Source organism: Salmo salar, chromosome 16 (assembly GCF_965601325.2).
Source record: "Salmo salar chromosome 16, fSalSal1, whole genome shotgun sequence".
In the NCBI taxonomy this organism is placed as follows: domain Eukaryota; kingdom Metazoa; phylum Chordata; class Actinopteri; order Salmoniformes; family Salmonidae; genus Salmo; species Salmo salar.
Genome location: NC_138306.1, coordinates 8,021,691 through 8,047,454, shown reverse-complemented (window position 1 = coordinate 8,047,454; position 25,764 = coordinate 8,021,691). Strand labels below are relative to the sequence as shown.

At 46.3% G+C, this 25,764-nt stretch overlaps 1 protein-coding gene across 3 annotated transcripts in view; it reads left to right on the top strand.

Moving 5' to 3' along the window:
• LOC106573106 (kinesin-like protein KIF21A) overlaps positions 1-25,764 on the top strand; it is an 82,498-nt gene that overhangs the window by 30,014 nt on the left and 26,720 nt on the right. For all 3 annotated transcript variants that reach the window (XM_082962496.1, XM_082962497.1, XM_082962495.1), the window contains exons 5-20: positions 7,381-7,512; positions 7,930-8,103; positions 13,915-14,030; positions 14,265-14,460; positions 14,566-14,760; positions 14,885-14,943; positions 15,080-15,277; positions 15,938-16,025; positions 17,380-17,485; positions 17,591-17,779; positions 18,178-18,377; positions 22,432-22,539; positions 22,856-22,924; positions 24,774-24,922; positions 25,123-25,267; positions 25,493-25,687. In XM_082962496.1, the coding sequence (XP_082818622.1) occupies positions 7,381-7,512; positions 7,930-8,103; positions 13,915-14,030; positions 14,265-14,460; positions 14,566-14,760; positions 14,885-14,943; positions 15,080-15,277; positions 15,938-16,025; positions 17,380-17,485; positions 17,591-17,779; positions 18,178-18,377; positions 22,432-22,539; positions 22,856-22,924; positions 24,774-24,922; positions 25,123-25,267; positions 25,493-25,687 (2,319 nt within the window). The remainder of the gene's footprint in view (positions 1-7,380; positions 7,513-7,929; positions 8,104-13,914; positions 14,031-14,264; positions 14,461-14,565; positions 14,761-14,884; positions 14,944-15,079; positions 15,278-15,937; positions 16,026-17,379; positions 17,486-17,590; positions 17,780-18,177; positions 18,378-22,431; positions 22,540-22,855; positions 22,925-24,773; positions 24,923-25,122; positions 25,268-25,492; positions 25,688-25,764) is intronic.

Sequence of the window (25,764 nt, the reverse complement as noted above, 5' to 3'; positions counted from 1 at the left end):
GCCAGCACATCCAACAACAAAAACACTCTGACGAAAATAATCCCGCACAAACCTGGGCGGGCTAAACAGGCTTAAATAACCATAAATCAAGAGACACAAATAAGGAACAGGTGCAAACAATAAGACATACCAAACGAAAAGGAAAAAGGGATCAGCGGTGGCTAGTAGGCCGGCGACGACGAGCGCCGCCCGAGCAGGCAGGGGAGCCACCTTCGGTGGGATTCGTGACAGTACCCCCCTCCTGACGCGCGGCTCCCGCAGCGCCCCCCCCGAAGTCTGGAGTCCAGAATGGCGCGTATCTTATACGCCGGGGACCCCCCAATGTCCAGCGGGGGTGGAGGGACCTCCGGCACCTCACCTTCCTGCATGGGACCAGCCACCACCGGCCTGAGGAGAGACACATGAAACGAGGGGTTAATACGGTAGTAAGATGGAAGTTGTAACCGGTAACACACCTCGTTTATCCTCCTCAGGACTTTAAACGTCCCTACACACTGCGGGCCCAGCTTCCGGCAGGGCAAGCGGAGGGGTAGGTTTCAAGCCGAGAGCCAGACTCGATCCCCTGGTGCAAACACAGGGGTCTCACTGCGGTGCTGGTCAGCGCTCTTCTTCTGCCGTCCACTCGCCTTAGTGAGTGCGTCTTGGACGGCTCTCCAAGTGTCCTTCAAGCGCTGCACCCACTCCTCCACCGCAGGAGCCTCGGTCTGGCTCTGGTGCCATGGAGCCAGGACCAGCTGGTAGCCCAACACGCACTGAAACGGTGACATATTGGTCGATGAGTGACGTAGGGAGTTTTGGGCTACCTCTGCCCATGGAACGTATCTCGCCCACTCCCTGGGCCGGTCCCGGCAATACGTCCTTAGAAACCTACCCACCTCTTGGTTCACTCTCTCCACCTGCCCATTACTTTCGGGGTGGTAACCCGAGGTGAGGCTGACCGAGACCCCCAACCGTTCCATGAACACCCTCCAAACTCTGGACGTGAACTGGGGACCCCGATCAGAAACGATGTCCTCGGGCACCCCGTAGTGCCGGAAGACATGGGTAAACAGGGTCTCCGCAGTCTGCAGAGCCGTAGGGAGACCGGGCAACGGGATGAGACGGCAGGACTTCGAGAACCGATCCACAACGACCAGGATTGTGGTGTTCCCCTGAGATAAGGGAAGGTCGGTGAGGAAGTCCACTGACAAGTGCGACCACGGCCACTGTGGAACGGGGAGGGGGTGTAATTTCCCTCTAGGCAGGTGTCGAGGAGCCTTGCTCTGAGCGCACACCGAGCAGGAGGAAACATAAAACCGCACGTCCTTTACCAAGGTGGGCCACCAGTACTTTCCCCTCAGGTTCCGCACTGTCCTCTCGATCCCAGGGTGACCCGAAGAGGGGAGATTATGGGCCCATTGAATCAATCGATCACGGACACCAAGCGGCACGTACTGAACACCTGCCGGACACTGAGATGGTGCAGGTTCCAACCGTAACGCCCGCTCGATCTCCGCGTCCACCTCCTATACCACCGGAGCTACCAAGCACGACGCTGGGAGGATGGGAGTTGGATCGATGGCCCTCTCCTCGGTGTCATATAGGCGGGACAGTGCGTCGGCCTTCGTGTTCTGTGAACCTGGCCGATAAGAGATAGTGAACCGGAAACGGGTAAAGAACATGGCCCACCTGGCCTGACGCGGATTCAGTCTCCTAGCTGCCCGGATGTACTCGAGATTACGGTGGTCAGTCCAGATGAGGAAAGGGTGCTTAGCCCCCTCAAGCCAATGTCTCCACACTTTCAGAGCCTTGACCACAGCTAACAACTCCCGGTCCCCCACGTCATAGTTCTGCTCTGCCGGCCCGAGCTTTCTAGAAAAGAAAGCGCACGGGCGGAGTTTGAGTGGCGTGCCCGAGCGCTGTGATAGCACGGCCCCCACCCCAGTCTCGGACGCGTCCACCTCCACTATGAATGCCAAAGAGGGGTCCGGATGAGCCAGCACGGGAGCGTCGGTAAACAGCTCCTTCAGGCGACTGAACGCTCTGTTCGCCTCTGCTGACCAGCGCAAGCGCGCCAGACCCCCCTTCAGCAGTGAGGTAATGGGAGCAGCCACTTGACCAAAGCCCCGGATAAACCTCCGGTAGTAATTGGCAAACCCTAAAAACCGCTGCACCTCCTTTACCGTGGTCGGAGTCGGCCAATTACGCACGGCTTTAACGCGGTCATCCTCCATCACCACCCCCGAGGTGGAAATGCAATACCCCAGGAAGGAAACGGCTCGTTTGAAAAACACACATTTCTCAGCCTTAACGTACAGGTCATTCTCCAGCAGTCGCCCAAGCACCTTGCGCACCAGGGAGACATGCGCGGTGCGTGTGGCGGAATAGATCAAGATGTCATCAATATACACCACCACACCCTGCCCGTGCAGGTCCCTGAGAATCTCGTCAACAAAGGATGAAACACGGCTGGAGCATTCTTTAACCATACGGCATGACTAGGTACTCATAGTGGCCCGATGTGGTACTAAACGCGGTTTTCCACTCGTCTCCTCCCCGGATACGCACCAGATTGTACGCGCTCCTGAGATCCAGTTTCGTGAAAAAACGCGCTCTGTGAAATTATTCCACCGCCGTAGCGATGAGAGGTAGCGGGTAACTAAACCCTACTGTGATGGAATTTAGACCTCGATAATCAATGCACGGACACAGACCTCCATCCTTTTTCTTCACGAAAAAGAAACTCGAGGAGACGGGTGACATGGAGGGCCGAATGTACCCCTGTCTCAGAGATTCCGTGACATATGTCTCCATAGCCAACGTTTCCTCTTGTGACAATGGGTACATGTGACTCCTGGGAAGTGTAGCGTTTACCTGGAGGTTTATCACGCAATCCCCTCGTTGATGAGGTGGTAATCGGGTCGCCCTCTTTTTACAGAAGGCGATAGCCAAATCGGCATATTCAGAGGGAATGCGCACAGTGGAAACCTGGTCTGGACTCTCCACCGTCGTCGCACCGATGGAAACTCCCTTACACCTGCCTGAACACTCCTCTGACCACCCTCTGAGAGCCCCCTGTTTCCACGAAATATCAGGATTGTGATTGGCCAGCCAGGGAATCCCCAGCACCACTGGAAAAGCAGGTGAATCAATGAGGAAGAGACTAATCCGTTCCCCATGATACCCCTGCGTTACCATGTCCAGTGGCACCGTGGCCTCCCTGACCAGCCCTGACCCTAATGGTCGGCTATCTAAGGAGTGCACGGGGAAAGGTTGGTCCAACGACACCAGGGGAATCCCTAGCCTTAACGCGAGCCCACGATCCATAAAGTTTCCAGCTGCGCCTGAATCGACTAGCGCCTTATGCTGGAAAGAGGGAGAAAACTCAGGGAAAGTTACAAGTACAAACATATGACCAACAGGGAGCTCTGGGTGAGGTTGGTGCTTACTCACCTGGGTTGAACGAGGAGTGCTCCGCCTGCCATCCCGATTCCCAGAGGAGCTCCCCCAGCACCGGTCGGCAGTGTGTCCTCTCCGACCACACCGGGTACGGGAGGAGCCTCCTCCTCTGGTTCCCCTCGACGCGGCCCCCCCTAGCTCCATAGGGATGGGAGCTGGAGGGCCTGGAGGTGGAACCGACAGGGCCCGGTCTGGACGCCCGCGGGCAGCCAGCAGGTTGTCGAGACGAATGGGCATGTCTATTAGTTCATCCAGTGAGAGGGTAGTGTCCCGACAGGCTAGCTCCCGGCGGACGTCCTCCCGGAGGCTACACCGATAGTGGTCCATCAGGGCCCTGTCGTTCCACCCCGCTCCAGCAGCCAAGGTCCGGAACTCCAGAGCAAAGTCCTGTGCGCTCCTCGTCTCCTGCCGCAGGTGGAACAGCCGTTCACCCACCGCCCGGTCCTCCGGTGGGTGGTCGAACACGGCCCGGAAATGGCGGGTGAACTCGGGGTAGTGATCCCTTGCCGAGTCAGTTGGTGCGGGATTCTGTCAGCGAATGCTAGGAGTGGTGGTAGGAGTCAGGCGCAGAGAGCAGAGGTAAGGAAAAAATGTATTTATTCCTTAAATACAAAAACGGTCGACGCCAACACAACCGGCGTGAATAGCGAAGTGCCCAATTACAACGGGTCCACAGGACGCATATAAAATAACACAAGTAGATCGCCAGCACATCCAACAACAAAAACACTCTGACGAAAATAATCCCGCACAAACCTGGGCGGGCTACACAGGCTTAAATAACCATAAATCAAGAGACACAAATAAGGAACAGGTGCAAACAATAAGACATACCAAACGAAAAGGAAAAAGGGACCAGCGGTGGCTAGTAGGCCTTCGATGACGACTGCCGAGCGCCGCCCGAGCAGGCAGGGGAGCCACCTTCGGTGGGATTCGTGACATATATATAACGTTGATTGAGAGTTATGACAGAAACCTGGAGTTTTTTTTCTAGGTGTGAAGATATATAAGTACAGGCAATAACAGGGTAACTCGAGCTTGGTTCACAGGTTTCTAAACCATACCAAGCCATCTTTGGTATAGTGTCGCCATAATATTTGAATTGAGGAAGTGTCATCATAATTAGGATATTTTAGCGATCCACAGTGGAAAATGTTCTAAATGCCCCCCAGCCTTCAGATGTGAGCTAAACAGCGAACTTGCACTTGATATGTGTTTTAAGGCTGCGAATGACAAAGTGAAATAGCTCAGTTGTACTGTGTGCTGCATTGCGATCTATTAAGAGCACGGGTTGCATTAAATAGGCGCAATATTTTTTTAGGATGATTTGGCGATGTTCAATTAATTCGTACAAAACGTATAAGCAAAAGCATTTACTGTGAAAGTTGATACATATAGGCCCTTCATACAGTGCATTCGGAAACTATTCAGGCCCTTTCCCTTTTTCCACATTTTGTTACGTTACAGCCTTAATAGAAAATAGATGAACTAGATTTTTTTCTTCATCAATCTACACACATTACCCCATAATGAAAAAGCGAAAACAGGTTTTTATTATTATATTATTTACATAAGTATTCAGACCCTTTGCTATGAGACTCGAAATTGAACTCAGGTGCATCCTGTTTCCATTGATCATCCTTGAGATGTTTCTACAACTTGATTGGAATCCACCTGAGATAAATTCAATTGATTGGAAATGATTTGGAAAGGCACACACCTGTCTATATAAGGTCCAACAGTTGACAGTGCATGTCAGAGCAAAAACCAAGCCATGAGGTTGAAGGAATTGTCCGTAGAGCTCTGAGACAGGATTTTGTCGTGGCACAGATCTGGGGAAGGGTACCAAAACTTTCTGCAGCATTGAAGGTCCCGAAGAACACGGCCTCCATCATTCTTAAATGGAAGAAGGTTAGGACAACCAAGATTCTTCCTAGAGCTGGCCGCCCGGCAAAACTGAGCAATCGGGGGAGAAAGGCCTTGGTCAGGGAGGTGACCAAGAACCCGATGGTCACTCTGACAGAGCTCCAGAGTTCCTCTGTGGAGATGGGAGACCCTTCCAGAATGACAACCATCTCTGCAGCACTCCACCAATCAGGCCTTTATGGTAGAGTGGCCAGATGGAAGCCACTCCTCAGTAAAAGGCACATGACGGCCCGCTTGGAGTTTGACAAAAGGCACCTAAAGGACTCTCAGACCATGAGAAACAAGATTCTCTGCTCTGATGAAATCAAGATTGATCTCTTTGGCCTGAATGCCAAGCATCATGTCTGGAGGAAACCTACCGCCATCCCTAGGGTGAAGCATGGTGGTGGCATCATCATGCTGTGGGTATGTTTTTCAGCGGCAGGGATATTGGAGACTAGTCAGGATCAAGGAGAAAGATGAACGGAGCAATGTATACGGAGATCCTTGATGAAAACCTGCTCCAGATTGCTCAGGACCTTAGACTGGGGGCAAAGTTTCCCCTTCCAACAGGACACCGACCCTAAGCACACAGCCAAGACAACGCAGGAGTGGCTTCGGGACAAGTCACTGAATGTCCATGAGTGGCCCAGCGAGAGCCTGGACTTGAACCCGATGTAACATCTGTGGAGAGACCTGAAAATAGCTGTGCAGCGACACTCCCCATCCAACCTGACAGAGCTTGAGAAGATCTGCAGAGAAGAATGGGAGAACCTCCCCAAATACAGATGTGCCAAGCTTGTAGCGTCATACCCAAGAAGACTCGAGGCTTTAATCCGTGCCAAAGGTGCGTCAACTATGTACTAAGTAAAGGGTCTGAATACTTATGTAAATGTGATATTTCCGTTTTTATTTTTAATATATGTGCAAAAATGTAAAAAAACAGTTTTTGCTTTGTCATTATGGGGTATTGTGTGTAGATTGACGGGGCGAAAAAAGCTATTTAATCAATTTTAGAATAATGGTGTAACGCAACAAAATGTAGCAAAAGTCAAGGGGTCTGAGTACTTCCGAATGTACTCTATATAGCCTATGCTCAGCACTTTGTTCAATTTATCGAATCAAACTTCGAGCAACACCTGTCAAACTCAGACATTTCTCTCAGAACACAGGGATGCCAATTTGCGTGGGACTAATATTATCAGAGGACTTTGCCAAAAGACTGTAGGTTTTTCTGGTTAGTCGTACAGATTTCAGTTTCCATTTAACACATCTAAACAGTTAGCTACAGTAATTCCCTTGACATGCCATAGGCCTATTTGTAGTCCCGTCTTGTGACTGTCGAATTTGTATAGCACCTCACAATCACCACACATAACACTGCTATCGTCCGCTTTTACCACAAATCTTTTCCAAACATTACTTTTCTGGCAATCCCTTCTCTTTATTTTCAACTCTTCATTTGTAGGTTTTGTCTTATTTAAATAAACTTCGAACAATGTCCTTTTTGCCTCCGGGGATTGATGTTAACTTTTTCTTCCCATTCCCAAAAGCATTCTTTGGCGATTGGCTGTGTAGGCCATTTGGCGTGCGAACACTTAAGACCTAAAGCTTAGGTTTATGCACTAATACTGTACCAGATAGCAGAAAATAGTGAAATAAAAACCCAAATGTAGACTATAGAAATTGCACAATAATAATACTTTATGGATTTTTTAAGCTACTGTTTCTCTTTATTCAACCTGCCCGCTACGCATCCTTCCTTCAGCCACACAATGTTTAATGACCCTAAACCCATCCGCAGGGACTGCGGGTTATGAGTCAACCCTCGCATCAATAATGTACGTACATGCGTGTGTGTGCTTGAGCACGTATGCTATACACTATGTTGTATGTGTTGGGATATGTGGTCCGGGGGTCCAGGAGAAATGTGTATGGCTGTATGTATATGTAATATAGGAAAGTAAAAAACATGAAATGAACTGTAAAAATGATCATTTACACAGTGATAACACAGTGATGTCCAATCTCTCTCAGATGATGCAGTGTCTGAAGCTGGGTGCTCTATGTCGTACCACGGCTAGCACCCAGATGAATGTCCAGAGCTCCCGCTCTCACGCCATCTTCACCATTCACCTGTGCCAAGTCAGAGTCTGTGCATCCGACAATGTACGTACAAGAGCAGCTTATTCCTAGCCTTAGTGCCAGTCCTTTTGTGCTCTCTTGCCAACTCCTATCTTATTCCGTATCTACCCTTTTGTTACTGTGATGTGACTCCTGTCACTTGTTGAGACACTGTTAGTGCATGTTATGATATGTTATGACAGTGACTGAAGTTACTCATAACCTTGATGTTACAGAAATGATATAGCCACTCCTATGCTATCATATCATATTATGCTATGTTACGTAAATTACATACTGTATATAGAAATTACTGTTATTGAGGTACTGACGTTATGGTAGGCTACTGTTTATGGCAGGCTACTGACATTCTATGTTATGTTACATTAATGACGGGGACAGTGCTTTTGAATAACGGTACTGAAACAAAGGCATCGATCTGGTTGTTTTTCTAACTCACAGCAGGACAACAACGAGACGGACAACAAGGTTGCTAACAGCAACTCGGAGATGGAAGAGTATGAGACACTGACGGCCAAGTTTCACTTTGTGGACCTAGCCGGGTCAGAGAGACTGAAGAGAACAGGGGCGACCGGAGACCGAGCTAAGGAGGGAATCTCCATCAACTGTGGACTGGTGAGACACTGGTTGTGTCCGAAATGGACCGTATTCTCTCTAGTAGTACACACATTTTGACCAACCCTATTCCCTAATACACTAGCAGGTCTATCCAACCCTGTTCCTGGAGAACGACGCTCCTGTAGGTTTTCACTCCAACCCCACTTGTAACTAACCTGATTCAGCTTATCAGCCAGCTAATTATTAGAATCAGGTACGCTAGATTAGGGTTTGGCGAAAACCTATAGGATGGTACCTCTCCAGGAACAAGGTTGGAGAGCCCTCGCAATAAGAATCTGTTCAAAACGGCTCAGGTAAAAATGTGTGCAATATAGGAATATATCATTTTTGTCCTTTAACCCCCTAAAGTTGATGTCTGCCCCCTAATTAGCATAATGTAAAAATCCACGTAAAAATCTATCAGTTTAAGTTAGAGATACAGTGCATTCAGAAAGTATTCAGATCCCTTGACTTTACCCACATTTTGTTTCGTTACAGCCTTATTCTAAAAATAATGAAATAAAAAGAATCAATCTACGTATAATACATTTTTGCAAATGTATTTAAAAAAAAAATGAAATGACATTTACATAATTATCCAGACCCTTTACTCAGTGCTTTGTTGAAGCACCTTTGGCAGCGATTACAGCCTTAAGTCTTCGAGGGTATGACACTACAAGCTTGGCACAGCTGTATGTGGGGAGGTTCTCCCATTCATCTCATCTGATCCTCTCAAGCTCTGTCAGGTTGGATGGTGAGCATTGCTGCACAACTTATTTCAGGTCTCTCCAGAGATGTTCGATCAGGTTCAAGTCCAGGCTCTGGCTGGGCCACTCATGGACATTCAGAGACTTGTCCTGAAGCCACTCCTGCGTTGTCTTAGCTGTGTGCTTAGGGTCATTGTCCTGTTGGAAGGTGAACCTTCACCCCAGTCTGAGGTCCTGAGCGCTCTGGATCAGGTTTTCATCAAGCATCTCTCTGTACTTTGCTCCGTTCATCTTTCCCTTGATCCTGACTACTCTCCCAGGCCCTGCTGCTGAAAAACATACCCACAGCATGATGCTGCCACCACCATGCTTCACCGTAGGGATGGTGTTAGGTTTCCTCCAGACATGATGCTTGGCATTCAGGCCAATGAGTTCAATCTTGGTTTCATCAGACCAGAGGATCTGGTTTCTTATGGTCTTGAGAGTCTTAAGGTGCCTTTTGTCAAACTACAAGCGTGTCATGTACTTTTTACTGAGGAGTGGCTTCTGTCTGGACACTGTACTATAAAGGCCTGATTGGTGGAGTTCTGCAGAGATGGTTGTCATTCTGGAGGTTCTCCCATCTCCACAGAGGAACTCTGGAGCTCTGTCAGAGGGACCATCGGGCTCTTGTACACCTCCCTGACCAAGGCCTTTCTCCTCTGACTGCTCAGTTTGGCTGGGCGGCCAACTCTAGGAAGAGTCTTGATGGTTCTAAACTTCTTCCATTTAAGAATGATGGAGGCCACTGTGTTCTTGGGGACCTTCAATGCTGCAGACCTTTTTTGGTACCCTTCTCCAGATCTGTGCCTCGACACAATCCTGTCTCAGAGCTCTACGGACAATTAATTTGATATCATGGCTTGATTTTTGCTCTGACATGCACTGTCAAATCAAATCAAATGTATTTGTCACATACACATGGTTAGCAGGTGTTAATGCAAGTGTAGTGAAATGCTTGTGCTTCTAGTTCCAACCATGCAGTAATATCTAACAAGTAATCTACCAATTCCACAACAACTACCTTGTACACACAAGTGTAAAGGAATGAATATGAATATGTACATTAAAATATATAAATGAGTGATGGCCGAACGGCGTAGGCAAGATGTAATAGATGGTATGGAGTACAGTATATACATATGAGATGAGTATTGTAGGGTATGAAAACATATAAAGCGGCATTGTTTAAGGTGGCTAGTGATACATTACATCAGGATGGCATAGAGTACAGTATATACATATGAGATGAGTAATGTCAGTTATGAAAACATTATATAAAGTGGCATTGTTTAAAGTGGCTAGTGATACATCTAATACATCAAGATGGCAAGATGCAGTAGATGGTAGCGTACAGTATATACATATGAGATAAATAATGTAGGTTATGTAAACATTATCTAATATAAATAATATAAAGTGTCAAGTGATAAATTGATTACATCAATTTTCCAATTATTAAAGTGGCTTGAGTTGAGTCAGTTTGTTGGCAGCAGCCACTCAATGTTAGTGATGGCTGTTTAACAGTCTGATGGCCTTGAGATAGAAGCTGTTTTTCAGTCTCTCGGTTCCAGCTTTGATGCACCTGTACTGACCTCGCCTTCTGGATGTTAGCGCGGTGAACAGGCAGTGGCTCGGGTGGTTGCTGTCCTTGATGATCTTTTTGGCCTTCCTTTGACATCGGGTGATGTTGGTGTCCTGGAGGGCAGGTAGTTTGCAGCCGGTGATGCGTTGTGCAGACCTCACTACCCTCTGGAGAGCCTTCCAGTTATGGGCGGAGCAGCTGCCATACCAGGCGGTGATACAGCCCGACAGGATGCTCTCGATTGTGCATCTATAAAGGTTTGTGAATGTTTTTGGTGACAAGCCAAATGTCTTCAGCCTCCTGAGGTTGAAGAGGCGCTGCTGTGCCTTCTTCACCACGCTGTCTGTGTGGGTGGACCATTTCAGTTTGTCCGTGATGTGTACGCCGAGGAACTTAAAACTCTCCAACTGTGAGACCTTATGCAGACAGGTGTTTCCCTTTCCAAATCATGTCCAATCAATTGAATTTCCCACAGGTGGACTGCAATCAAGTTGTAGAAACATTTCAAGGATGATCAATGGAAACAGGATGCAGCTGAGCTCAATTTCAAGTCTCAGCAAAGGGTCTGAATATTTACAGTACCAGTCAAAAGTTTGAAAACACCTACTCATTCTAGGGTTTTTCTTTATTTTTTTTACTATTTTCTACATCAAAACTATGAAATAACACATATGGAATCATGTAGTAACCAAAAAAGTGTTAACCTCTATGGGCTAGGTGGGACGCTAGCGTGCCACCCGTGGTGCACTCCATCAACAGCAGGTGCATTTCAAGAGCGGCAAATTTGAATCCAAATAAATGTCAAAATTCAAATTTTTCAAACATACAACTATTTTACACCCTTTGAAAGATAAACATCTCCTTAATCTAACCACGTTTTACGATTTCAAAAAGGTTTTACGGCGAAAGCATAAATTTAGAGTATGTTAGGACAGTACATTTACAAGAGTTGTGTGTAATGTTTTGTCAAGTCAAAGACAGGGTCACCAAAACCATAAAACCAGCTAAAATGATGCACTAACCTTTTACAATCTCCATCAGATGACACTCCTAGGACATTATGTTAGACAATGCATGCATTTTTAGTTCTATCAAGTTCATATTTATATCCAAAAACAGCGTTTTACTATGGCATTGATGTTGAGGAAATCGTTTCCCTCCAATAACCGGCAGTCAAGTCAGCGTCACAAATGAAATAATTAAAATTAGAAAACATTGGTAAAATATTATATTGTCATTTAAAGAATTATAGATTTACATCTCTTGAACACAATCAACTTGCCAGATTTAAAAATAACCTTACTGGGAAATCACACTTTGCAATAATCTGAGCACTGCGCCCAGAAAAATACGCGTTGCGATACAGACTAGACGTCATGTTGGGGAGATCTAAAATCGAAAATACTATGTAAATAATCCACTACCTTGGATTCTCTTCATCAGATGTCACTTCCAGGTATCACAGGTCCATAACGAATGTAGTTTTGTTCAAAAAAGCTCATCATTTATGTCCAAAAATCTCCGTCTTGTTAGCACATGATCTAAGCCAGCCGGACTTCTCGTCATGAACGAGGGGAAAAAATATATTTACGTTCGTTCAAACATGTCAAACGTTGTATAGCATAAATCATTAGGGCCTTTTTTAACCAGAACATGAATAATATTCAAGGTGGACGAATGCATACTCTTTTATAACGTATTGGAACGAGGGTACCCAACATGAACTCGCGCGCCAGGTGTCTAATGGGACATCATCGTTCCATGGCTCTTGTTCGGTCAGATCTCCCTCCAGAAGACTCAAAACACTTTGTAAAGGCTGGTGACATCTAGTGGAAGCAATAGGAAGTGCCAAAATATTCCTCAGCCCCTGTGTTTTTCAATGGGATAGGTTTAAAGTCAATACAACACATCAGGTATCCACTTCCTGTCAGAAAATGTCTCAGGGTTTTGCCTGCCAAATGAGTTCTGTTATACTCACAGACACCATTCAAACAGTTTTAGAAACTTTAGAGTGTTTTCTATCCATATATAATAAGTATATGCATATTCTAGTTACTGGGTAGGATTAGTAACCAGATTAAATCGGGTACATTTTTTTATCCAGACGTGCAAATGCTGCCCCCTAGCCCTAACAGGTTAAACAAATCCAAATATATTTTATATTTGAGATTCTTCAAGTAGCCACCCTTTGCCTTTGATGACATATTTGTGCACTCTTGGCATTCTCTCAACCAGCTTAATGAGGTAGTCACCTGGAATGCATATCAATTACAGGTGTGCCTTGTTAAAGTTCATTTGTGGAATTTCTTTCCTTCTTAATGCGTTTGAGCCGATCAGTTGTGTTGTGACAGGGTAGGGGTGGTATACAGAAGATAGCCCTATTTGGTAAAAGACCAAGTCCATATTATGGCAAGAAGAGCTCAAATAAGCAAAGAGAAACGACAAAAGCAAAAGACATGAAGGTCAGTCAATGCGGAAAATTTCAAGAACTTTAAAAGTTTCTTCAAGTGCAGTTGCAAAAACCATAAAGTGCTGTGATGAAACTGGCTCTCATGACCGCCACAGGAAAGGAAGACCAAGAGTTACCTCTGCTGCAAAGGATAAGTTAATTTGAGTTAACTGCACCTCAGATTAAAACCCAAATTATTGCTTCACAGAGATCAAGTAACAGACACATCTCAACATCAACTGTTCAGAGGAGACTTCGTGAATCATGCCTTCATGGTCGAATTGCAAAGAAACCACTACTAAAGGACACCAATAAGAAGAGGAGACTTCCATGGGCCAAGAAACATGAGCAATTGACATTAGACCGGTGGAAATCTGTCCTTTGGTCTGATGAATTCAAAATGTTTAGATTTTTGGTTCCAACAGCTGTATCTTTGTGAGACACAGAGTAGGTGAACGGATGATCTCTGCATGTGTGGTTCCCACCATGAAGCTTGGAGGAGGAGGTGTGATGGTGTGGGGGTGCTTTGCTGGTGACACTGTCTGTGATTTATTTAGAATTCAAGTCACACTCAACCAGCATAGTTACCACAGCATTCTGCAGCGATACACCATCCCTTCTGTGTTGGGCTTTGTGGGACTATCATTTGTTTTTCAACAGGACAATGACCCAAAACACACCTCCAGGCTGTGTAGGGGCTATTTGACCAAGAAGGAGAGTGATGGAGTGCTGCATCAGATGACCTGTCCTCCACAATCACCCGACCTCAACCCAATTGAGATGGTTTGGGATGAGTTGGACTGCAGAGTGAAGGAAAAGCTGCCAAGAAGTGCTCAGCATATGTGGGAACTCCTTCAAGACTGTTGGAAAAGCATTCCAGGTGAAGCTGTTTGAGAGAATGCCAAGAGTGTGCAAAGGGTGGCTACTTCAAACTCATATCAGCCCAGTATGGACATAAATAGACTCCTTGAACCAGAATGTTTCTGGAAATAACCTTCAATATCTGTTTTGCTGTGTGGTATTTCTTGGTCATCTCTTCCAAACTGCAGCTTGCTCTTGGAAATGTAATCAGTGCTTTGGGAGACCGAAGCAAGCGATCCTCGCATGTGCCTTACAGAGACTCCAAACTCACCCGGCTTCTACAGGACTCCCTGGGTGGAAATAGGTCTGTGTGCAATTGGTCAAGCCTTTCTTCCTATCTTTGTGCCAGGGTTGGTGTCACAGTTGGTTGGTGTGCATGTCAAACTAAATGCGTTTTGTTAACTGATACAGTAATTATTAGATGTCTGCAACACAATTGCTACAAGCAACCATATTCATCTGAACTACAGATTGCTTCTCTCTGTGTTTCTTTTGTAAATCCATATTTTTCTCCTCCTATATCCTTCCCCTCTCTCAGCCAAACAATGATGATAGCGTGCATCAGCCCGTCTGACCGGGACTTTATGGAGACCCTGAATGCACTGAAGTATGCCAACAGAGCCAGGAACATTAAGAACAAGGTGATGGTGAACCAGGACAAGGCTTCCCAACAGATCTCTGCTCTCAGGACAGAGATTGCCAGGCTACAGATGGAACTCATGGAGTACAGGACGGTAAGAGAGAGGCAGAGAGAGATAATTGAAAAAATGAACCGTATGACGTAAATAAATTGCCCTTAATTACTTAGAATTCTGTCTAAACCCATTCTCCTCTGGCAGGGTAAGCGTTTGGTGGGTGAGGACGGTATGGATAGCATCAACGACATGTTCCATGAGAACAGCATGCTGCAGACAGAGAACAGCAACCTGAGGATCAGGGTCAAAGCCATGCAGGAGACCATTGATGCACAGGGGGCCAGACTCACACAGTACCTCAGTGACCAGGCCAACCAGGTCCTCGCCAGGGCAGGTGAGGTTGTGTATTGGTGTGTGTGTGAGATGAGTGCGAGGAGTGTGTCCTTTTGTCCTTATGACCCTGTCCATTGTAAAAAGTTTAAATGTGTGTTTGCTAAGGGTTTCCTGTTTATTCTCAGGTGAGGGGAGTGAAGAGATTGGGAACATGATCCAGAGCTACATCAAAGAGATTGAGGATCTCAGGTATACTTTTCTGTCTGCATATAATACATAATGACATGGAGGTAAATCAAAATGTTTTCTCCCTACTGAACATGACCCAGCATAGCATATAGACAACACTGACATTTTTATTAAATTCCACTGTTATTCCCCATAGAGCCAAACTCCTGGAGAGCGAGTCTATGAATGAGAACCTTCGTAAGAACCTGTCCCGTGCATCTTCACGGCAGTCCTTTTACCCCGGAACCTTCTCCCCTGCCCTCCTGGCCCCCGAGAAGGAGGCCTCCGACATCATCGAGATGGCAAAGAAAGACCTGGAAAAACTCAAGAAGAAGGAGAGGAAGAAGAAGAAGAGGTAAAGAGTGATCATGGTTAATTGTAGGACCAAATTCTTTATGTTTTCTTGTTAAAAAATGTCCGTTTTTTTTATTATTGTATGACCTCAATGTGGGGCCATGGTGAGTAGCAGTTTGTGATCTCTATGTTTTTCCCTATGACTTATTTTCCTTCCTCTTCTCTGTACTCCCTGGTTTCCTTCCTTCCTTCCTTCCTTGTCACATCTCTCTCCCCTGTCCTCTCATCTGTGCCCTTTGACCTTGACCTCTCCCTGAAGGCTCCAGCAGCTGCTGGAAGAGAGAGAGAGGGAGGAGGAGTTAGTAGAGGAGGAAAATGGCAGGCTTGTTCACAGGTTCCCCCTCAACCTCCCTGCCATTGCCATTTCCATCCCTCACTTCTTCTAAACAACCATTTTGTTTTGTTTGACAGGCAGTTGCCAGACCAGAACGGAAACCTGAGTTCAGTTCCTTCAGTTCTTCCTGTGTTCACTAGTTTCTTTCAATTTGCTCACCCCGACAGACGGATATGATGGGAACAAAGTTCTTGGTTCTGTTTTCATCCACCATCAATGGCCTCATGAGCTTTATTAACACACTTTATTTTTGAAGATATAGAAAAAAATACTATTGAACCTTAGCTCAATGTTGTCTCACCTTGCCCCTCTGTTGTTCCCTACTAGTGTTGTCAAGGAGGAAGTCCCCGACAACGACCAAGACAATGGGACGGAAAAAGAGCTGACTGAGCGGTCCAATGAGGAGCCTGAGACGGTATGATTGACAACCCATTAGTGAAATGATAGAGCTGGGCAATATGGATTTTTTTGTTTTGTTGCAATAACAATAAATCAGCAATATTTTTATGTATTTTTGTTACCCCCCCTTTTTCAATCTTGTCTCATCACTGCAACCCCCCAACCGGCTCGGGAGGCGTAGGTCGATTCATGCGGCCACCCTATGGGACTCCCAATCACGGCCGATTGTGATACAGCCCGGGATCGAACCCGGGTCCGTAGTGACGTCTCAAGCACGGTGATGCAGTGCCTTAGACCGCTGCGCCACTCGGGAGGCCCCAGCGATAACTTATTTATTGGGGAGGTGCTATAGCTGGTTGATATGAACAAAAAGTGGTATTGTGATAAACGTAACTATTTTGCTCTAACATTAAATACAACGATAAAAACATGTTTAATGGACAGTTACTTTACATTAGCGGCAGGGCTCTAGACACATTTATTTTACAGTGCCAAATAAGACCACTGAGATGGTAGCCTATGATTAAACAAGTAATCTATTTCATCTAACACATCCAGGGAATGCTTTATGGATAATTTGCTGGCAATCTGTCAAAATAGGATCCAGAATTATCATATTTATTTTGGGAATTTGCTGACATCTTTGTGCATATTGGCTATATTATTCACCACCTGAGGAAGTGGGAACTCAAAACACTTAGCTAGATTGCTAACTCTAAATAAGATAGTGTTACTATATAGCCATGTAGGCTAATTGATTAATCAGTACAACTTTCCAGTGCTAGGCCTAGGCTACATGATGTAGGCCTATTCACTGCAAATGGCGCTCATCAAAACCATACTACAGCCTGCTCCAGTTGTAAAGTGGTGCCATGAAATCAATATTAAGATGTGAGAAATAAACGTATACTCACAGAAAACTGTGACTCTCCTCTAGAACAACAGTAGTTGCTTTGAAAACTGTATTTCTTTCCCTACGCAATTGCAGTTTGAGCAACAGTCATAATGCTTGTGCTTCTCAGAATGCATCTCCCCTTCCTCCGTGCGCACAGTGGGGAGAGCGAGTGAGAGTGGCTTGCTCACTCAGCAGCCGACAGCAAAACGTAGACAGGCAGATACTTTCATAGCAGGAATCAACATAATGCAAAGGCTATTACTGTTGACCAAATAATGGTTTTAGAACAATCTACAGGAACGTTGAGAAGCAAAATGACCGACGTACGCAAAATGTTTCGGTAAGAGGAAGTTAATGACGGTCATTTTCGGTTTATCGTCCCAGCAATAATTACAAGACACGTGTGTTTTTCCCACCCCGTTTTTCTTACACCGGGTAATTCTGTGTTCTCTTCTAATTTCGTTTGTGCTCACAGGAGGGGCAGGAGGGGAGTGACCACGAGGAAGAGGACGATGAGGAAGAGGAGGAGATGGATGTGGAGGAGAGCTCTGATGATTCAGACTCAGAATCAGATGAGAAAGGTAAAATGGCCTAATAGTAGAAATAGGAAATATAGAAGGGACATATATTGGACATGTATATCTATGTTTTGAACCCATATGAATCAATGTTACTTTCCCCACCAGAGAACTTCCAGGCGGACCTGGCCAACATTACATGTGAGATTGCCATCAAGCAGAAGCTGATAGACGAGCTGGAGAACAGCCAGAGGCGTCTGCACACGCTCAAACAGCAGTACGAACAGAAACTGATGATGCTGCAGAGCAAGATCAGAGACACACAGCTGGAGAGGGACAAGGTGCTGCAGAACATGGGTATGTCTCATGTATGACCTGGACACTGGGATTACATAGCTATTGGATATGCATACAGCCGTTACTGGTCTGTAGTCTACCAGAGAACTGTGAATAGTTTGAAGTTTTTATTTTGCTCTGGTTCTTTAGAACATTGGGCTATTGAACAGCCAGCCCTATAAAAAGTGTGGGGTTTCCCTCTGTTGAATTAAGGCAGGGGTGGTCAACATTTCCAATCCTACTCTAACTCACCGATTCAGCTAATCAAGGTCCTTATGAGCAGCAGACTAGTAGAATCAGGTGTGGCAGGGCTGAAGCAAAAGCCTGCATACCCAGTAATTCTCTAGGAGGGATGGCAACCTATGATTTTTAAGCTTATTTTCTCTGTTTTTCCGTCTTGTTTTTGACGTCCCCTTCAGGCTCGGTGGAGACGTGCAACGACGATAAGGCTAAGAAGATCAAGCAGGAGTATGAGAGGAAGCTAAGTCTTATGAATAAGGAACTACAGAAGCTACAGTCAGCCCAGAAGGAACACACACGCCTCCTCAAAAACCAATCAAAGTACGAGACACAGCTCAAGAAGCTCCAACTGGACGTCACAGAGATGAAGAAGACAAAGGTAGAAAGAAGACGTACTTGTACCTGACCAGAACCATGACCATGACTGACCACACCCGCTGTCAGCTAATCGTGACATTGACGTCGTAAAGCTATTTACTGATGCAATATTCCAACCGCGTAATTCTTTTTTTTTGAGTCACCACTCAGTCAACATCATATTTCATATGTTTTCTACATACTTACGTTGAAAATTTTTACGTCATTTAGCAGACGCTCTTATCCAGAACGACTTACAAATTGGTGCATTCACCATATGGTATCCAGTGGAACAACCACTTTACAATAGTACATCTATATCTTTTGGGGGGGAGGGTGGGGGGTGGGGGTTAGAAGGATTACTTAATCCTATCCCAGGTATTCCTTAAAGAGGTGGGGTTTCAGGTGTCTCCGGAAGGTGGTGATTGACTCCGCTGTCCTGGCGTCGTGAGGGAGCTTGTTCCACCATTGGGGTGCCAGAGCAGCGAACAGTTTTGACTGGGCTGAGCGGGAACTGTGCTTCCGCAGAGGTAGGGAGGCGAGCAGGCCAGAGGTGGATGAACGCAGTGCCCTTCTTTGGGTGTAGGGACTGATCAGAGCCTGAAGGTACGGAGGTGCCGTTCCCCTCACAGCTCCGTAGGCAAGCACCATGGTCTTGTAGCAAATGCGAGCTTCAACTGGAAGCCAGTGGAGTGTGCGGAGGAGCGGGGTGACGTGAGAGAACTTGGGAAGGTTGAACACCAGACGGGCTGCGACGTTCTGGATGAGTTGTAGGGGTTTGATGGCACATTCAGGGAGCCCCGCCAACAGCGAGTTGCAGTAATCCAGACGGGAGATGACAAGTGCCTGGATTAGGACCTGCGCCGCTTCCTGTGTGAGGCAGGGTCATACTCTGCGAATGTTGTAGAGCATGAACCTACAGGATCGGGTCACCGCCTTGATGTTAGCGGAAAACGACAGGGTGTTGTCCAGGGTCACGCCAAGGCTCTTAGCACTCTGGGAGGAGGACACAATGGAGTTGTCAACCGTGATGGCGAGATCATGGAACGGGCAGTCCTTCCCCGGGAGGAAGAGCAGCTCCGTCTTGCCGAGGTTCAGCTTGAGGTGGTGATCCGTCATCCACACTGATATGTCTGCCAAACATGCAGAGATGCGATTCACCACCTGGTTATCAGAAGGGGGAAAGGAGAAGATTAATTGTGTGTCATCTGTGTAGCAATGATAGGAGAGACCATGTGAGAATATGACAGAGCCAAGTGACTTGGTGTATAGCGAGAATAGGAGAGGGCCTAGAACTGAGCCCTGGGGGACACCAGTGGTGAGAGCACGTGGTGCGGAGACGGATTCTCGCCAAGCCACCTGGTAGGAGCGACCTGTCAGGTAGGATGCAATCCAAGAGTGAGCCGCGCCGGAGATGCCCAACTCGGAGAGGGTGGAGAGGAGGATCTGATGGTTCACAGTATCAAAGGCAGCAGATAGGTCTAGAAGGATGAGAGCAGAGGAGAGAGAGTTAGCTTTAGCTGTGCGGAGAGCCTCCGTGACACAGAGAAGAGCAGTCTCAGTTGAATGACCAGTCTTGAAACCTGACTGATTTGGATCAAGAAGGTAATTCTGAGGGAGATAGCAAGAGAGCTGGCCAAGGATGGCACGCTCAAGAGTTTTGGAGAGGAAAGAAAGAAGGGATACTGGTCTGTAGTTGTTGACATCGGAGGGATCGAGTGTAGGTGTTTTGAGAAGGGGTGCAACTCTCGCTTTCTTGAAGACGGAAGGGACGTAGCCAGCGGTCAAGGATGAGTTTATGAGCGAGGTGAGGTAAGGGAGAAGGTCTCCGGAAATGGTCTGGAGAAGAGAGAAGGGGATAGGGTCAAGCGGGCAGGTTGTTGGGCGGCCGGCCATCACAAGACGCAAGATTTCATCTGGAGAGAGAGGGGAGAAAGAGGTCAAAGCATAGGGTAGGGCAATGTGAGCAGGACCAGTGGTGTCGTTTGACTTAACAAACGAGGATCGGATGTTGTCAACCTTCTTTTCAAAATGGTTGACAAAGTCGTCCGCAGAGGGGGGGGGGATTCAGGATTCAGGAGGGAGGAGAAGGTGGCAAAGAGCTTCCTAGGGTTAGAGGCAGATGCTTGGAATTTAGAGTGGTAGAAAGTGGCGTTAGCAGCAGAAACAGAGGAAGGAAATGTGGAGAGGAGGGAGTGAAAAGATGCCAGGTCCGCAGGGAGGCTAGTTTTCCTCCATTTCCGCTCGGCTGCCCGAAGCCCTGTTCTGTGAGCTCGCAATGAGTCGTCAAGCCACAGAGCAGGAGGGGAGGACCGAGCCGGCCGGGAGGATAGGGGACATAGAGTCAAAGGATGCAGAAAGGGAGGAGAGGAGGGTTGAGGAGGCAGAATCAGGAGATTGGTTGGAGAAGGATGGAGCAGAGGGAAGAGATGATAGGATGGAAGAGGAGAGAGTGGCAGCATATTGAGGTGCCTTGTGAGTAGGGGGGACGGTGAGAGGGTGATGCCAAAAGAGGAGAGGAGTGGAAAGAAGGAGGCAGAGAGAAATGAGTCAAAGGTAGATGTAGGGAGGTTAAAGTCACCCAGAATTGTGAGGGGTGAGCCATCCTCAGGAAAGGAACTTATCAAGGCGTCAAGCTCATTGATGAACTCTCCAAGGGATCCTGGAGGGCGATAAATGATGAGGATGTTAAGCTTGAATGGGCTAGTGATTGTGACAGCATGGAATTCAAAGGAGGAGATAGACAAATGGGTCAGGGGAGAAAGAGAGAATGTCCACTTGGGAGAGATGAGGATTCCAGTCCCGCCACCCCGCTGACCAGATGCTCTCGGGGTATGCGAGAACACGTGGTCAGACGAGGAGACAGCAGTAGGAGTAGCAGTGTTTTCTGTGGTAATCCATGTTTCCATCAGCGCCAAGAAGTCGAGGGACTGGAGGGTAGCATAGGCTGAGATGAACTCTGCCTTGTTGGCCGCAGACCGGCAGTTCCAGAGGCTGCCGGAGACCTGGAACTCCACGTGGGTCGTGCGCGCTGGGACCACCAGGTTAGAGTGGCAGCGGCAATGCGGTGTGAAGCGTTTGTGTGGCCTGTGCAGAGAGGAGAGAACAGGGATAGACAGACACATAGTTCAGAGGCTACGCTAATGCAAAGGAGATTGGAAAGAAAATTAACTAAACAACTGGGGAAGCGAGAGAGCAGGGCCTCCCTCACTAACCATTCGCTGAAACACTCAAATATAACTATTCCAACTTCCACTTAGAAATTATAATTGATGTAAACTACAGTGGTTCAATGTTTCCAGGAATAGGCTCAAACTTCGTTTATTCAGCTAGATAACTTGGTACAGTATTCTTCCGATAAACCCACTCAGTGCACCGTGTCTTATGACGCCGTAGCTAACTAGCATGCTAGCATCCAATAACACACAGTTAGCACCAATACTTGGTTACAACAAACTACCAATGGATCATTCGTGTCCGTGTCTAGTTCCTTTCATAACGCAGAAGTAATTAAACGTTGGCTAGCTAACACAAAGTCAGTCCTGCTAGCTACACAAGTGGACTACACAACTCAAAAGCTTACGTTGCAAAAATCTTATTGACTAAAAATGATACAGTACTGCTAGCTGGTAGCTGGTAGAGTTGGCTAGCTAGCAGTGGCTGCGTTTACCTTTATCTTTGATACAAAGACAACTATGTAGCTAGCTAACGTTACACTAATCAAATCGTTCCGTTGTAAGGTATTTAGTTTCTACAGTACCGCTGGTTGGTAAAGTTGGCTAGCTAGCAGTGGCTGTAGTGTTGTGATGTTGACGCCGTTTGGAAAACGGCGCGAACAAACGATACAGCTGGCTAGCTGGCTAGCTAACCTTGTTAGTTTCTCAAAGTTAGTTTCTCAAAGCTACACCTACACCTTTAGCTACACCTTTATCCTTGATGCAAAGACAACTATGTAGCTAACTAGCTAACATTACACTAATAAAATCGTTCCGTTGTAATGTAAGGAATGTAAATAAATGTAATATTACATGGTGGGTTACTGATATTGATCCAAATGTGATCTGGTTGGCCATCAGGTTCGTCTGATGAAGCAGATGAAGGAGCAGCAGGAGAAGAACAGAATGACAGAGTCCAGGAGGAACAGAGAGATCGCCAGCCTCAAGAAGGACCAGCGCAAACAGGAGGTGAACCACTGGGACCCAAAGTCTAGTTTCTCAGTACTGTACTTCCTTATCACAATATCCACCTCATGTAGCCCCGCTGTACTACCTTTTCATCATGCCGACCCAAACTGTTTTCTTAAAGCTCTTTATCCAGTGAGTACGGTTCGGTATAAAGTCAGCCTGATTTCGTTATACTTATTTCTAGTCTGGTTTGAGCAGGGCAAGGCTTGCTTAAAAGCTGTCTTGAACCAGATGTGTTATTGGACCAGTTAAGGAAAATTTTTGCAACTTAATTCTACTGGCATTACTGAAGGCAATGTTAATGTGTTTTCCACAGCACCAGCTGAAGCTACTGGAGGCCCAGAAGAGACAACAGGAACTCATACTGCGCAGGAAGACTGAGGAGGTGAGCAACATGAACAGCCATCTTGGGGCCTCCACATAGAGCAGAGATGGGGGTGGGGGCCACAAAAAATCTGAAGTCATCATGAGGGGGCATAGTTGCTCGCGGGTCTGTACTCACATGTGCATACGAGAAATGTTTGCAGTTTTTAATATATCTGAGTGAGACTGACTAACAAAATCAATTGGGTCCCCTCCGGCCGGTATTTTGAACATGATTACTAAATTTAGATAGCTGGCTGGTAGACTAACTTACCAATCTAAAATTGTTTTAGCTGAGATGTGCCAATTGACTATCAGTAAGCAGGTTTCCAGCCAACCATTTCATGCGAATTAATTACCTGATGCATGAAAAAAGTCACGACTGGGCTGATGGAAACATGAAATGCCGGTACAATTTTATAAATGCCGAAATGGCGATGGAAGTGTCTTTATGCGCAAATATTGATATAATAACAATAATATCGAGGTAAATTTAGAGTCACGCAATGATATGTTGTGTGGCCTTCCAGTTACGACTCGGGAAAGCATGCCGTTTATTAGGCTACAGATTAAATAAATGATGATTAACTTCGCAGGGTGGTGAAAGTGCACATTGACGATCTTGATGTTACTTTCCAATAAATATCGAGGGTCTTATTCTAGTGACATGATGATCGATGCTCTGCTGCCCTTTGACGAATACAAATAGTATCGCTCTTATCCATAATAATCTGTTAATGTAGGTAGCCTGTATCTGTATCTGCAAGCTGTTGGCTAAAGAGAAGGTGCCAAGACCAGAGTGGGAAAATTTGTTATATAACTCAACAGTTTTTTTGACAAAACCATTAGTGAAAATGAGATGTGTTTTTTCATTCGGTACATGGTATTTAGAGGAAAAAGTAATTTATGTGCATTATGTAATCCTGCACAGTCTTTTATATGAAAAACAAAGTCAGTTTGAAGGAAACACCTCTCTGGTGTAAAATGTACATATTATTTTATGCATATTTTTGAATATTCACATGAAAATCTGTCACAAATTGGATGGAAACCTACCTAGTGACTGACATAACAAGAGAAACTGCTGATGCACAACCACATTTCGAAATGGCACCTTGTGTATTCTACTATTCTAACTCTCAACAGTAAGTTGAGACCTCTGAGTTTTTTAAAAAGATATATTGATCCGAGTCACACAATGATATTTACTAAAGGGGGCAATGATATTTTCAAAAGGGAAAAAATAATGGATGCCGAAGTGCTGTATACTTTACAATTACCCAAGACTAGAAGCAGTTACTCACATCCTTGCAACAAATCACTAACTCTCATCTAGTTGGATCTATGTTCAAGGAACTTTGAAGTTCTAGGACCAGAAAACAAAAAGCTTTTTTCCCAAATTTCTATTTGACCTTTGGTACCTGGAATAGGAAGTTGTAGAAACCATTGGCCAGAGTCTGAGAGCAGAGGTACAGAGAGAGTAGGCTACCAATGGCATCTTTGTATTGTAAGAGTTCAAGACTTACCTCAAGATCACTGATAACAACAAACAGTTTAGTGAATCAGATATCAAGCTAGACTCATACTATTCTATTGAGATCATCAAACTTCAGCATCAGGTGGTGGCTCTGGTGAATTGTCTGTCTGTCTGTCTGTCTGTCTGTCTGTCTGTCTGTCTGTCTGTCTGTCTGTCTGTCTGTCTGTCTGTCTGTCTGTCTGTCTGTCTGTCTGTCTGTCTGTCTGTCTGTCTGTCTGTCTGTCTGTCTGTCTGTCTGTCTGTCTGTCTGTCTGTCTGTCTGTCTGTCTGTCTGTCTGTCTGTCTGTCTGTCTGTCTGTCTGTCTGTCTGTCTGTCTGTCTGTCTGTCTACCAGGTAACTGCACTGAGGAGGCAGGCCAGACCTATGTCTGGTAAGGTGACCAGCAGGAAGGTGAGTTTACCAGAGGCCCTCCAGGACTCCTCCCACCGACCCCCCTCAGGACGCCTGCAATCCTCTGGATCCACCGCACCCAACGGAACCAGGTAGGGACTGGACAACAGGTCACTGCAATGCCGTTTTGATGTGTGTTGCTGCATTACACTGCATGGTACACCATATTATATATTGTCGAGCAATCAGTATGGCTTTTGCAGTAAAAAAAACACATAGCTTGAGACCTGCATTGCCGTTCCGTAGAGTGAACATGCCTCAAAATTGTGTGTGTGCACGTGGCGTGTGACAGGTCCTACTACAGACGGTCAACGGGCATATATTCCACCAGAGTGGCCAAAGTGAAGTGGCAGTCTCTGGAGCGCCGTATCTCTGATGTCATCATGCAGAGGATGACCATATCTAACATGGAGGCCGATATGAACCGCCTGCTCAAGGTAAACATTAAATGCCATTCACACATCTTTTCATTTGGTGAATATAGTTTACAGACCTAATATATTACTCTAAATTAGCACTATTAGCAATTAACATTGAAAACATTGGCAAACTCCTCCTTATTCCCCTGCTCCGTCCTCTACCCTCCTTTCCCTGCCTCCTCTCTCTCTCTTCCACCATACCTCCTCCTCCACTCCCCCCTCCATCCTTCCTCCCTTCCACAGCAACGTGAGGAGCTGACCAAGAGGAGGGAGAAGGTGACCAGAAAGAGGGACAGGCTGGCGGGGGAGGGGTCTGAGGAAGAGAAGGTGGTGTTTCCCCTTAACGAGGAAGTGGACACCCTGATGGCCAACATCGATTACATCAACGACAGCATCGCAGACTGCCAGGCCAACATTATGCAGATGGAGGAGGCCAAGGTCAGACAGACAGAAAGCTGGCATTAGCCGTAAAAACATTTTAAATCAAGGAGTCGAGGAGAGGAAGCCACATAAAA